Genomic DNA, 13,513 nt, shown 5'->3' on the forward strand with positions numbered 1-13,513 from the left:
TGCAGTCCTCAAGGAGTTGAGTTTCACTCCCTAGTGTAAGGAGAGAAGTGTGTGTATGTTCCTGATAGATGCCTTCTTGGCCTTCGGAGACTAGATGACCAACAGACAATATCAGACAAGGGACCAGGAGTGAATGGTGAAAAGGAGACTGAAGAAAAGAGTGAAGAGTGGAGGGAGAGAACGGAGAATGAAGAGTGGGGTGCCATAGAGAGGGAACAATGCAGTGAAAACAGAGGTGGTGAGGAAATACATGCTCCATTTTATTAGCCCTTCTCGTGGGACGGGACAGAGGAAGTGATTTCATAATCACTACTAAGTGTCAGGGAAAGTGATGTCATAATCAGAGGGCATGGTGTCATAATTCAAGGAAGTGGAGTCATAATCACTACAGTGACAGAAGGAGTGATGTAATAACACTACTGAGTAATTTGAATTCATATTTTTTAGCTATAGCAACATCCCACTGGGCACAGATGTCAATTTAATGTCTGTTCCATGTTGGTTCAACTTAATTTCATTGAAATGGTGTGGAAACATTGATTCAACCAGTGTGTGCCCAGTGGGATATTGTAATTAGGGCTGTCAAACGATGAAAACATGTAATCGAGTTAATTCCAGGATTTGCTGTGATTAATGACAAATTCTGAATTTGCTCAAATTGAGCTGTATTTTAACATTTGTCTTTGATTTTTTCCAAAGTAACAGTAAGCAAAATCAAGTAGATGAATTAAGCACACTTTCTTTAACCTAATGTAACTTGTTTTGCTGTATAGGTGATGTTTTCAGTGTATTTTGAACGCTTTCAGACAATGCGATTAGTGTGCACTAAAATTACAAAACGTTAACTCGAGTTAGCTGATTAACTCTGACAGCCTTAATTGTAATACATGGGGAAATTGCTATGACTGTATAACTAAACTCATAGTTGTGTCAAGATAAAGGACGATTGGACCTTTAGTATAGTATATGTTTTTTTGTAATTCTGAAAGATAAAATGCTGAAACAGCTCTTCTCTGATTTCTCTCTGAACCTTTGGACATTTCATGCTCAGAGTAAAACGATACACCTTTTCAAACTGTTAAATACTGTGTATAGTACCATAAAAACCATCTCAAACCATCTCAAACCAATGCTCAGGACTCAATCTGTTTTTTTACACATGATATTTACGCAAAGATTGAGGTCTCCCTTATTTCTTGCCGGCCTTCTTTCTTTCTCCCTTATTTCTTGCTGTCGGGGCTGAAGACACTTATGGTGAAGTCTGCGCTCTCTGTGCCGTACTTGTTCTTCACCAGGATGCTGTACTTGCCCGAGTCTGTTGTGTTCACCGTGGTGATGGTGAAGCTGGCGTACTTCCCCGACTCGAACTTCATGATGTAGTGGTCGTCTGACACAATCTCCCTCTCGTTCTTCAGCCAGACGACCTCAGGTACTGGGTCGCCTGAAATGTTACAGGTCAGGTTCAGGGCCTGGTGGGAGTGAGAGTGAGAGAGAGTGAGAGAGAGAGAGGATCACACCTTATGATCTATGGCTCAAATACATATACAGTAGGGTACGTCCGAAATGGCACCCTATTCCCTCTATAGTCCACTACTTTTGACAAGAGCTCTGATCAAATGTAGTGCACTATGTAGGGAATACTAGGGTACTGTAATGGGAAATTATTTGAGTTATCCTTTTCCTGTATTTGATATATAATAAACATGATTGTGTGTGCGGGGAGATGCACACCGATGCATTCCCTTGGGGAATGGAAAGAGAAGTTAACCATGCATCTTTAAGTACCATATTTAATGAAGTAGTTTTGCGCCCAGGGGTGGAAAGAGTACTGAAATATCCTACTCAAGTATAAGCACTGTTACTTTAATGACATTTTCCTCAAAAAGTAAATCATAAAAATAAAATAAAACTTTAAAAAAGGCATATCTGAATGTAAAAAAAAAAAAAAACGATTTGTCAAAAATATACTGTGTTCTTTTGCCCATCTTAATCTTTTCTTTTTATTGGCCAGTCTGAGATATGGCTTTTTTTCCCTCAGTTGAGAACTTGTGAGACGTCTGTTTCTCAAACTAGACACTCTAATGTACTTGTCCTCTTGCTCAGTTGTGCACCGGGGCCTCCCACTCCTCTTCTATTCTGGTTAGAGACGTTTTGCGTTGTCCTGTGAAGGGAGTAGTACCCAGCGTTGTACAACATCTTCAGTTTCTTGGCAATTTCTCAGAACAATAGACTGACAAATTTCAGAAGGGCTTTGTTTCTAGCCATTTTGAGCCTGTAATCGAACCCACAAATGCTGATGCTCCAGATACTCAACTAGTCTAAAGAAGGCCAGTTATATTGCTTCCTTCATCAGCACAACAGTTTTCAGCTGTGCTAACATAATTGCAAAAGGGTTTTCTAATGATCAATTAGCCATTAAAAAGTATAAACTTGGAATAGCTAACATAACGTGCCATTGGAACACAGTAGTGATGGTTGCTGATAATGGGCCTCTGTACGCCTATGTAGATATTCCATTATAAAATCTGCCGTTTCCAGCTACAATAGTCATTTACAACATTAACAATATGTACACTGTATTTCTGATCAATTTGATGTTATTTAAAAAAATTGACAAAAATGTGCTTTTTCAAAAACAAGGACATTTCTAAGTGACCCCAAACTTTTGAACAGTAGTGTAGGTGTTCCTTTTGTCCAAGTGGGAAAGGACAGTGTGGAGTGCGATTGAGATTGCGTCATCTGTGGATCTGTTGGGGCTGTATGTGAATTGGAGTGGGTCTAGGGTTTCCGGGATGATGGTGTTGATGTGAGCCATGACCGGCCTTTCAAAGCACTTCATGGCTACCGACGTGAGTGCTATGGGGCATTAGTCATCTAGGCAGGTTACTTGGGCACTATGGTGGTCTGCTTGAAACATGTAGGTATTACAGACTGGGTCAGGGAGAGGTTGAAAATGTCAGTGAAGACACTTGCCAGCTGGTCAGCACATGCTCCGAGTATGCGTCCTGGTAATCCATCTTACTCACATCGGCTACTGCGAGCGTGATCACACAGTCGTCCGGAACAGCTGGTGTTCTCATGTATGGTTGAGTGTTGCTTACCTCGAAGCGAGCATAGAAGACATTCCGCTCATCTGGTAGGCTTGTGTCATTGGGCAACTCGCGGCTAGTTTTTCCCTTTGTAATGATTTTGCAAGCCCTGCCACATCTGACGAGTGTAAGAGCCAGTGTAGTAGGATTCAATCTTAGTCCTGTATTGATGTTTGATGGTTCGTCGGAGGGTTCTCCTTGAAAGAAGCAGCTCTAGCCTTTAGCTCAGTGCAGATGTTGCCTGTAATCCATGGCTTTTGTTTGGGATATTTGCGCCATGGGGACAATGTCGTTGATGCACTTATTAAATGAATGTGGTAAACTCCTAAATGCCATCGGATGAGTCACGGAACATATTTCAGTCTGTGTTAGCAAAACAGTCCTGTTGCTTAGCATCCGCTTCATCAGACCACATCCGTATTGAGCGTATCACTGGTACTTCCTGTTTGAGTTTTTGCTTGTATGCAGGAATCATGAGGATAGAATTATGGTCAGATTTACCAAATGGAGGACGAGGGAGAGCTTTGTTTGTGTGCTTGGAGTAAAGGAGTTTTTTCCGCCTCTAGTTGCTCAGGTGACATGCCAGTAGAAATGAGTTGACAGATTTCAGTTTTTCTGCATTAAAATCACGGGCCACTAGGAGTGCTGCCTCTGGATTAGCATTTTCTTGTTTGCTTATATACAGCTCATTGAGTGCGGTCTTAATGCCAGCATCGGTTTGTGTTGGTAAAAAGACAGCTACGAAAAATATGGATGAAAACTCTTAGTAAATAGTATGGTCTACAGCTTATCATGAGGCATTCTAACTCAGGCGAACAGAACCTCGAGACTTCCTTAATATTAACTATTGTGCACCAGCTGTTGTTAACAAAGAGACCCACGCCACTCCCCTTGAGCTTACCCGACGCTGCCGTTCTACCCTGCCGATGCATAGAATAACCAGCTAGAATATTATCCATGTTTTTAATTCAGCCAAATATCAGAGAAACATAGGATATTACAGTTCTTCAGGTCACATTGTTAGGATAGTCTCGAACGGAGCCCGTCCAGTTTGTTCTCCAGTGATTGTACATTCGCCAATAGAACAGAGGGTAGAGGTGGATTATTTACTCGCCAGCGTAGTTTCATCAAGATAAATGCTATTCAATTACAGTAATGACAGTAGTTATAATTCGTTACGTTACACCCGTTAGTCTATAATTATCTGTTGATACTAAGTATTGACCTGTTTAACTGCCAGTATCAAATGTCTGCCAGTGTTGAAAGTTATGTTTAAAGTTTGACACCAGACTAGATTCGAGGACACACTGATAATGTATCTGTGACACTGTGGGATTCTGTATCAGCTGATGTTATGATTTTCTACAAGCCTGATAGGCTGGTGTTTACAGAACATTCGGTGCTGTGTGATTAATATATAAGGGCCTTCTCAGAGAGAGCACACTAGACATTTTCTCTGCTTCTGTTCTGGAGGTGCCTCCCTGTTGCAACTTGTATTAAACCCGATTGACTGTCTGTGATTGTTCTGCTCTTTTATTCACTTTGAAAATCCCTATTACAGGTACCATTTCAGATGCAGCCATAGTAGTGTCATACACTATCAAGCCTGCATGGCCAGTTTGGGACTGTGGACATGCGTCGACAGATCCAGATCCATCCAGACATGGTTACCTTGAGCTCCTGTATGGTGACAACATCAGGCAGGCCTCCTGCCACACGAGCACGATCTGAAAAAAGGAGGACCAAATTAGGCCACTGAGCTCAGATCAGTTTGAAAATATCAGTACCCACTACAGTGGGCAGTCCTCTCATCCCCATCTTATAATAACGTTTTTAAAAGTTGAAGTGTGTGTGTGTGTGTGTGTGTGTGTGTGTGTGTGTGTGTGTGTGTGTGTGTGACAGAGAGTGAGAACTTACTTCTCTCTGCAATTGCGGCCGCTCTGACAATGGAAGAGACAGAACAAATTGAAGAACAAAGATAAGAGAAACGAATGCAGAGAATGTGTTTGGAGACAGGAAACGTGTCTAAGTAAAGACTTCATCTGTCTACCCACTTCCCTTCCTCAAGTCCTGTCAGAGACTGCCTGATATTTAAACAGTACATGCAAAGAGAGAGTGGCTGGGCAAACAGGGAGGAACACCAAAAATAGCAATGACATGAAAAGAAGGACAGTACTTACTGACACGTCCACAACATGTAGATAGGCTTACACAATGTGTATTTTTTTATTTTTTATGTATATACAAAAATCCACACATTTTAAGTCACTTACTTGAGCCTCTGGAACTCAGCATATGCGTCATCAAATGCTGCAATAAAAACAAAAGAGGTTAGTAAGCCAATCAAAGCATTGGTGTAGTGGGAAGCTGCCTAATTCAAACGCAGGTGTAGGCCGTATCCCAAATGGCACCCTTTTCCCAACATAGTGTACTACTTTTGACCACAGCCTTATGGGCCCTTGTCAAAATTAGAGCACTATATAGGGAATATAGGGTGCAATTTGGGAAGCAGATGTAGTCTCACCCTGGCCGGCCAACTCCACAGTCCTCTTCAGACCACCCTTCCCATCATGGAACTCAATGGCATATTTGCCCTTGTCTTTCTCTGTGGGCTCTGTGATCTGTAGCCACAGCTGCTCTCCTACCACACCACTCTTAATGCGGTCTGTGAAGGCTATCGCTGAATCCCTACGAGAGAGGAAAACAGATCATTGACTTACACACATATAGGCTGCATCAGACAACACACACCTCACAGTTAAATTTACTTGCAAATATACTCACACATGCAGACACATGCGTGTAACGGACTTCACACTGCTTGCTTAACGAGTACCGTTTCCTCCTGATTCACCTCACACCAAGGCTCGAAACCCAGGACCTCTGCCTTGCTAGCACACGTGACCGACATCCCAAAGCGTCTTACCAAGTCGGCGCCACCGAAAAGCTAGCTATATGGCAGTGCAAGTAGGGACACTTCAGGCTGAGTAGTAAGTCTTCATGTGCTACATGCGCACACACCAGAGGCTGGTGGGTTGAGCTATAGGAGGTCGGGCTCATTGTAATGGCTGGAATGGAATTAATGGAACAGAATCAAACATATGGGAACCACGTTGGACTACGTTTCAATGAATCCATTCCAGACATTAAAATGAGGCCGTCCTCATATAGCTCCTCCCACCAGCCTCCACTGACACACATAAACACAGAGAAGTAAGGAGAGTACACACTTGTGGTGCCAGGTGACCTGGAGTGCTTCGTTGTAGTAGCTGACAAAGGAGTACAATCTGATGCCCTCTTCTGTGCTCTGGATCTTCAGTGCGGTGGAGGACTTGGCTAGCGGAGTTTACAAAGACGTTACACAGTGCAACATTATAGAGAAGTTACAAAGTGCAACATTATAGAAATGTTACAGTGCAACATTAAAGACTTTACACAGCAAAATGTTACACAGCTCAACTTTACAGAGGGACACTTTAGGGATGTTTTGAACACAAGTAAAACTTAATATGACGCTTCTACTACAGTGAAACATGTACTTACCGATATGACTGAACATTTCATTCATCAAGTCTCTGAAACCTGGAGAACAGAAATGTGACAATAATATAACTTTTTAAAAATGACAGACTTGTGGCGTTACTGTACACACAATGAGGTATGGCTTTGAGGGTTTAGTCACCTTGTTCTGTCAGATTCAACGTAGATGTGTCCTTCCCTCTGTCATCCTTCATAACAATCTCATAGACACCGGCATCCTTCTTTGAGATCTATAAGAGAAGGCAAGGTTTGAGACACACATCTAAAAAATGCACAGCCACCATTTTGTGAAGGAAGAAAATGAAAATCTCAAGAGAAAAGACAAGCTTTTCTCCCCTGCTATGGGTGCTGCAGGACACACATTTATAGGATACGAAAGCAAAAAAAAAGCATTCTCAAAACAAAAAAAACAAGAAGATGGCAGAATGACCACTTTTGGCAGGGCTAGGCAATTATTTTCCATGGAAGACCACATTAGAATATATTTTTGCCATCGCAGGCCAGAATCACATTACATGATTATACATAATGTGCATGACTGTGTTGACAGATATATCTACTGTAAATCACGTCCAGATATGCTACTTATTTAACTTTTTTAACATGCACAGAAATAAACCACATCCATGTTCTCCTTTTGGTAGGTATGTTCATTATTAAACATGTAATGAACTACACGAAGGGAAAAGTACACTGTGCATTCAGCACCACGGACAGAACTCTTGTTAACGGGTGTTTACAAAAACACAAGAAAGAGAGAGCTCAACATTCCATTTAAACTACTCTATCAGTGTGAGGAGTGAAGTCTCTGATGGGCATTGACTAGAGCAGTGAAGTCAGGTATAGTTTCTGACGTTGCTATGCGCAGGATTTCTGAGAGGTGAGAGTCAGTAAGAGATGATCTGTGCCTTGACTTGTTATATTTCATTACTGAAAATGTCTGTTCACATACATAGGTTGGTGCAAACATCTGAGCATGACTCAATCTTTAGAAAGTTTTGTTCATCGAGAGATGCATAGAACCTCGTCAGTGACATTGTTTTGAATAGTTCTCCAATCACTGCATCAGACTGAAGATCGATAAGCTCAAGTTGCAGGTCAGTGGGAGCGTTATCCACATTGAAGGTGAAAGGAGAGGAAACCAACACCATGTCATTTTCCAACACTTCAAAATCCTCAAAACGATGAGAAAACTCACCGTTCAAAGCACGCAGCAGCGATGTATACTTCTCCCGCTGGTCATCTGAACAGACTAGTGGTGTCGGAAGGTGGGTGAGATTGTTGGCTTCTACTTGGCGGGTCAGGAGGAGTAATTTTCTCTTGAAGGCTTTGACAAGGCTGTACATCTGAAGTACAAAAAGGCCCTTCCCTTGTAGTTTCAAATTCAGTTGATTCATGAGGGCCATGATGGCCACAGTGGAGGCAAAATCAGCCATTTATCTTGCAGTTGAGGGAAATCCACATATTTTACTTTCATTTGCAAAACTCCTACACCATTTTAAGCACCTTCCCCAAACTCAGCCATCTAACATTTCTGTGGTAGGGGAGACCTGCATGGCCCGACTGTCTCTTCCAACAGAGAGACAAACTGCCTGTGGTTTAAAGATTTTGCCACTTTAGTGACTATCCACAACATGGCTCATTTTCAGAACACATTTACAGAGCACCTCCTGATGAGTAATGCAATGCAGGAAAATACTTTTCTCATCTGGGTTCAGCTCAGCTACTTGATCTTGTATCCTTTTCAAAAGGCCAATGTTTTTTTCCTGTCAAGTTTGAGCACCCGTTAGTGGTCACACTGGATAACTTTTCAAAACTCAGTCCCAGCTTTGCCACACACTTATTAACCTCCTCCAATAAATCTTTCCCTGTGGTTGTGTTCTTCATTGACTGCACTGAAGCGAGCTCCTGTGTAATTTCAAAGTCTGGGGTTCTGGGGTTTTGCCTCGAGAGAATATCAACAACTGCGCCGTGTCACGTGCATCACTGCTCTCATCCAGGACCAAGGAGAAATAGATGAAATACTTGACCTTGTCTTTCAACTGCTGTTCCATATTCTCTGCGATGTCCTCAACATGCTGTGTCACTGTTCATCTTGACAGGGAAACATTTTCAAACAGCTCTTTCTTATCGGGGCAAAGCATTGCTGCCGAGTCAATTAAAAACATTCTTTAATGAATTCACCCTCAGCGAATGGCTTGATATGTTTAGCAATTTTGTGGGACAATACATAGCTAGCTCTTGCAATTCCATCGTTTGCTGAATGCAGTTTTGTGAAAAGTCCTTGCCGCTTTTACGTGCGCGAGCGTTGCAAAATAAATGTACACATTCACGTTATTCAATCATTGCACCCACATTGCTCAAGCGCGCCAACGAGCGTCTGTGTTGCCAAGCGCTAAAATAGAAGTCAGTTCTATTTGTGACGCTGAACGCCGTGAAAGTCCTGCCTCTCCCATCTCCTCATTGGCTTTTAGAAGCTCACACAGTCAAAAGTTTCAGAACACATACTCATTCCAGGGTTTGTCTTTATTTTTACTATTTTCTACATTGTATAATAATAGTGAAGACATCAAAACTATGAAATAACACATATGGAATCATAAAGTAGCAAAAAAGTGTTAAACAAATCAAAATATAAGTAGCCACCCTTTGCCTTGACAGCTTTACACTCTTGGCATTCTCACAACCAGCTTCATGAGGTAGTCACCTGGAATGCATTTCAATTAACAGGGTTGCCTTGTTAAAAGTTCATTTGTGGAATTCCTTTCCTTCTTAATGCGTTTGAGCCAATCAGTTGTGTTGTGACAAGGTAGGGGTGGTATACAGAAGATTGCCCTATTTGGTAAAAGACCACATCCATATTATGGCAAGATCAGCTCAAATAAGCAAAGAGAAATGATAGTCCATTGTTAATTTAAGAAATTAAGGTCAGTCAATTTGGAAAATTAAGAACTTTGAAAGTTTCTTCAAATGCAGTCGCAAAAACCATCAAGCCACAGGAAAGCAAGACCTCTGCTGCAGAGGATAAGTTCATTAGAGTTACTTTAACTACACCTCAGATTGCAGCCCAAATAAATGCTTCACAGAGTTCAAGTAACAGACACATCTCAACATCAACTGTTCAGAGGAGACTGCGTGAATGAGGCCTTCGTGGTCAATTTGCTGTAAGGAAACCACTACTAAAGGACACCAATAATAAGAAGAGACTTGCTTGGGCCAAGAAACACGAGCAATGGACATTAGACCGGTGGAAGTCTGTCCTTTAGTCCGATGAGTCCAAATTTGAGATTTTTGGTTCCAACCGCCTTGTCTTTGTGAGACTCAGAGTAGGTGAACGGATTATCTCCGCATGTGTGGTTCCCACCGTGAAGCATGGAAGAGGTGGTGTGATGGTGTCATCAAGGCAAAGGGTGGCTACTTTGAAGAATGTCAAATATATTTAGATTTTTTTGGTTACTACGTGATTCCATATGTGTCATTTCAGTTTTGATGTCTTCACTATTATTCTACAATGTAGAAAATAGTAAAAATAAAGAAAAACCCTGGAATGAGTAGGTGTCCAAACTTTTGACTGGTACTGTATAAGGATGTTAAATTATTTACAGAAGTGTGATAAGAATGTGCCCCAAAAGCTGTCAGAATCACTGATTTCTGAAGATGTTATGATCAATAATTGTTATATTATAGCGTGGTATAATCAACTTGGGGCTCTATACGTTCTCTGGAAAATAATGGTTCACCATCCACGTCATGCATTATTCTCCATAGAACACATAGCTAGCCCCTCATAGGGTTGGGTTAGATGCTGGGACGGGAAATGAGAGAAATGTTGATAAATTCAGTTAAGAGTGACGTATTAGGCTATTGTATAAAGATATTTTTTAAGATTACTGTAAAATAACTTTTCACAGGGTCACAACCTCAATAGACCACCTTATGCTCAACTTATCACCAATGAATCTTGTAGCCAGAAGATAGTATCCATGACGTGTGAGGAACAGTATTTATGATATATGAACATAGAGATGTGCAATGATGATGCAGTTTCATAGTTACATACAGTATGCAAATGTACAACCCATAATAATGTTTGCATAACACATCACTAAACATTCAATACATAGTATGTTAATACATGTGCCGTATAATCATTGAAATATGATATTTTCCAACCTTTATCTAGCCTATAATGTACACAAGAGCCATTCAAATAGTATACAGAAATCTGCAAAACAATACTCTCTAAGCTGTAAAGACAGGTGTTGTGCAGTATGGCCTTACAGTCCCTGTAATTTCTCATGTATGAGGGGCATGAAACAACTTTAGAATTCGTCTCACCTGAGCAATCTCCAGGTTGAGCACTCCCTCTGTGAAGGTGAGATTCCCGTCTCCCTTGACCTCACGCCCATCCTTGTACCACAATGCAACGGTCTCCTTCTTTATGTTTCCAACCTACGGGAGGCGAAAGACACCTATAATGTTCAGGTTGTTGTCCAGATGTTGCCCGGCTGCACACTGGCAATACCAACTCATCTGGAAAGTTGAGAGCTGAGCTGATCTATTTTCATAAAAACCCATACTTCACATTGTGTGTTCTTTTCCTACCTTGCACTTCAGGAAAACACAGCATTCTGGGGTCACTTCATAACTCAAGTACTCAACAAAATGAGGACCTGAAAAAGAAAAACAAAGCAGGAACTATTCAGTAGTCTCCAATATTGTGTCATAACATACCGCTATTCTATTTTCTTAATTAAAAAGAAATCCCATACCTTGCTTTCTGTGCCACTCTTTGCACATGAACTCAGACTCCTTCTGCAGCTGTTTGAACACTGGGAAAAGGAAACAAAACTGTATCTACAATCATATTAATCTTTCTTGTAAAATAGTTTCTATGATGTGTTATGTACATTGACGTGGATATTATTTTAACAAATACATTTTTCATACATTTGTATGTAGTTCATTCATAGTAATCTTTTACTGCCCCCTAGTGGAATATGTTAAGATCTAACTTCTGATCCATAGTGGGGCTTGTTTTTTTCTTTATAACAGAGGGTGTCTGTGCTATTGCCTACTCCATTGCTGTACTTGTCAAGCCATGACAATGAGTGGCAAGGAGTTGGCATGATAGCACAAACTGGCATTCAGGCGAGAGTGAGAATGATGGAAGGTAATTGGAGGAGGAAAAAAGCACAGCTGGAGTTAATCCTACCTTCTCCAATCAGCACCAGGCTGGACTGGTTGGTGGCTTTGCCATCCTGCAGCTGGAAGGTGAAGGTTCCCTCGTCTTCTTGGAGCAGAGACTCCATGATCATCTCAATCACACCTGTGTCCTTGTTAAAGTTCATCTTGTATTTCTGAAAAGCAAAGGGCATAGACAGAGCATTTTCAGTATTGTCTAATATACTTTACCTGAACAGCATCAATTACAGTAGTTTTATTCTATTTATTTATTCATCCAAGAAGTCTGAGGTCAGAAGACCTCTTTTACAAGCATGTCGGAGAGTATTTTTATTTCAGTCCCAAAGCGTGCCAACTTACCTCTCCCTGGGAGAGAGTGTTGTCGTTAAACACATATTGTATTTTGCCATTAGCAGAGATCTTCTCAGCCTGCAGCCAGAAGCGAACTCTGCCCTTCTCCTGCAGCTCCACAGCCAGCTCGGTCTTCAAGGGAATAACTGGAGGGGGAAAAAGAAGGAAAGTGCAACAGTACGTGAGAGCACGGACGGAGGAACATGTAATAATGAAGAAAATTGAGAACATCGGTAATAATATGTTACTTACTGGGGAATTTGTGGTCATGGCTGATCTCCAGCAGCTTTCTCAACTCTGTCAAAAAAGGACACAAAGATTAATCAGACATTAGAAAGTAGAAATGAAACCAGGAGCAATGGAGCTCTGCTAACCTCTTAGCCTGCTAAGTTAGCTTCCAAAGTGATAACGTGGACAGTGTTACAGTACCACGGACACAGAGTGGGACTCACCCTCTGCTGAGAGGGTGTAGCTGGAGGATTCGCCATTGGTGTGGGTGACAGCACAAGAGTAAATGCCAATGTCATCCTCAGCAGGCATGTTAAAGATGGCCTTGGACCTGAGGGGAGACAATTAACACAGGCTACTGTAGAAACGTTAGAGAACCTTATATTCTTTCACACACACACACACACACACACACACACACACACACACACACACACACACTTCTCCCCACTGGTCGCCACAGTAATGCGGGTTTCGTCAGTGATCTCTTTGTAGTTCTTGGACCACACGAATTTGGAGTCTGGAGTCAGGTTTGAGCAGGCAAAGTTCATGGATATCACTCCATCATCATCAATGTCCACAACAATTTCCGTAGTGCCTGAGAGAGAACACAACAAGAGTCAAATATGGCTGGAGACTTAAAATACACAAATATGCAAAGGTGCAAGATGACTTAAAGGTATGACTTTACTGGTATAACAATGTCATTCTCTGTCCAGCTCTCTCTCCCACCTGCTCTGTTGAGGGGTCTTTAACATGGTCTTACCTGGTTTGGTTTCAGCCAGGACTGGTTCTGTGGGCTCAGAGGCCTTTCCTACACCTGCCTTATTCTGAGCACGCACACGAAACACATAGGTCTCCCCCTCCTTTAGAATCTTAATCTGTTCATGAAAGAGTCACATTATAGACATGTTAGTCACATACATCAAATATGTTACTACTGAGACAAACTTTCTCACATAGAAAAGCAGTAGTGTTGAAAATCACTTTACACGGAGGACACCCTCTAACTGCCAAACACCACCAATCACATCGTATTTACAAGTAGACTATGTCACCATATTGCATCACACAATCTGGATTCAAATTTTTAATTAGAATGTCTGCTCAATGGTACGATT

General features: G+C 41.5%; 1 protein-coding gene across 3 annotated transcripts in view; it reads right to left on the bottom strand.

The window, feature by feature from the left end:
- Positions 1-236: 236 nt before the first annotated feature.
- LOC115154583 (M-protein, striated muscle) overlaps positions 237-13,513 on the bottom strand; it is a 42,431-nt gene continuing 29,154 nt past the window's right edge. For all 3 annotated transcript variants that reach the window (XM_029700971.1, XM_029700980.1, XM_029700961.1), the window contains 17 exons: positions 13,159-13,273; positions 12,834-12,990; positions 12,617-12,723; positions 12,417-12,461; positions 12,174-12,310; positions 11,845-11,989; positions 11,402-11,461; positions 11,235-11,302; positions 10,968-11,081; positions 6,772-6,859; positions 6,633-6,671; positions 6,320-6,425; positions 5,614-5,777; positions 5,363-5,399; positions 5,007-5,029; positions 4,761-4,816; positions 237-1,469 (listed from right to left, as the gene is read on the bottom strand). In XM_029700971.1, the coding sequence (XP_029556831.1) occupies positions 1,221-1,469; positions 4,761-4,816; positions 5,007-5,029; positions 5,363-5,399; positions 5,614-5,777; positions 6,320-6,425; positions 6,633-6,671; positions 6,772-6,859; positions 10,968-11,081; positions 11,235-11,302; positions 11,402-11,461; positions 11,845-11,989; positions 12,174-12,310; positions 12,417-12,461; positions 12,617-12,723; positions 12,834-12,990; positions 13,159-13,273 (1,710 nt within the window). In that variant the 3' untranslated portion in view covers positions 237-1,220. The remainder of the gene's footprint in view (positions 1,470-4,760; positions 4,817-5,006; positions 5,030-5,362; positions 5,400-5,613; positions 5,778-6,319; positions 6,426-6,632; positions 6,672-6,771; positions 6,860-10,967; positions 11,082-11,234; positions 11,303-11,401; positions 11,462-11,844; positions 11,990-12,173; positions 12,311-12,416; positions 12,462-12,616; positions 12,724-12,833; positions 12,991-13,158; positions 13,274-13,513) is intronic.

This window comes from Salmo trutta, chromosome 2 (assembly GCF_901001165.1).
Source record: "Salmo trutta chromosome 2, fSalTru1.1, whole genome shotgun sequence".
Lineage (NCBI taxonomy): Eukaryota > Metazoa > Chordata > Actinopteri > Salmoniformes > Salmonidae > Salmo > Salmo trutta.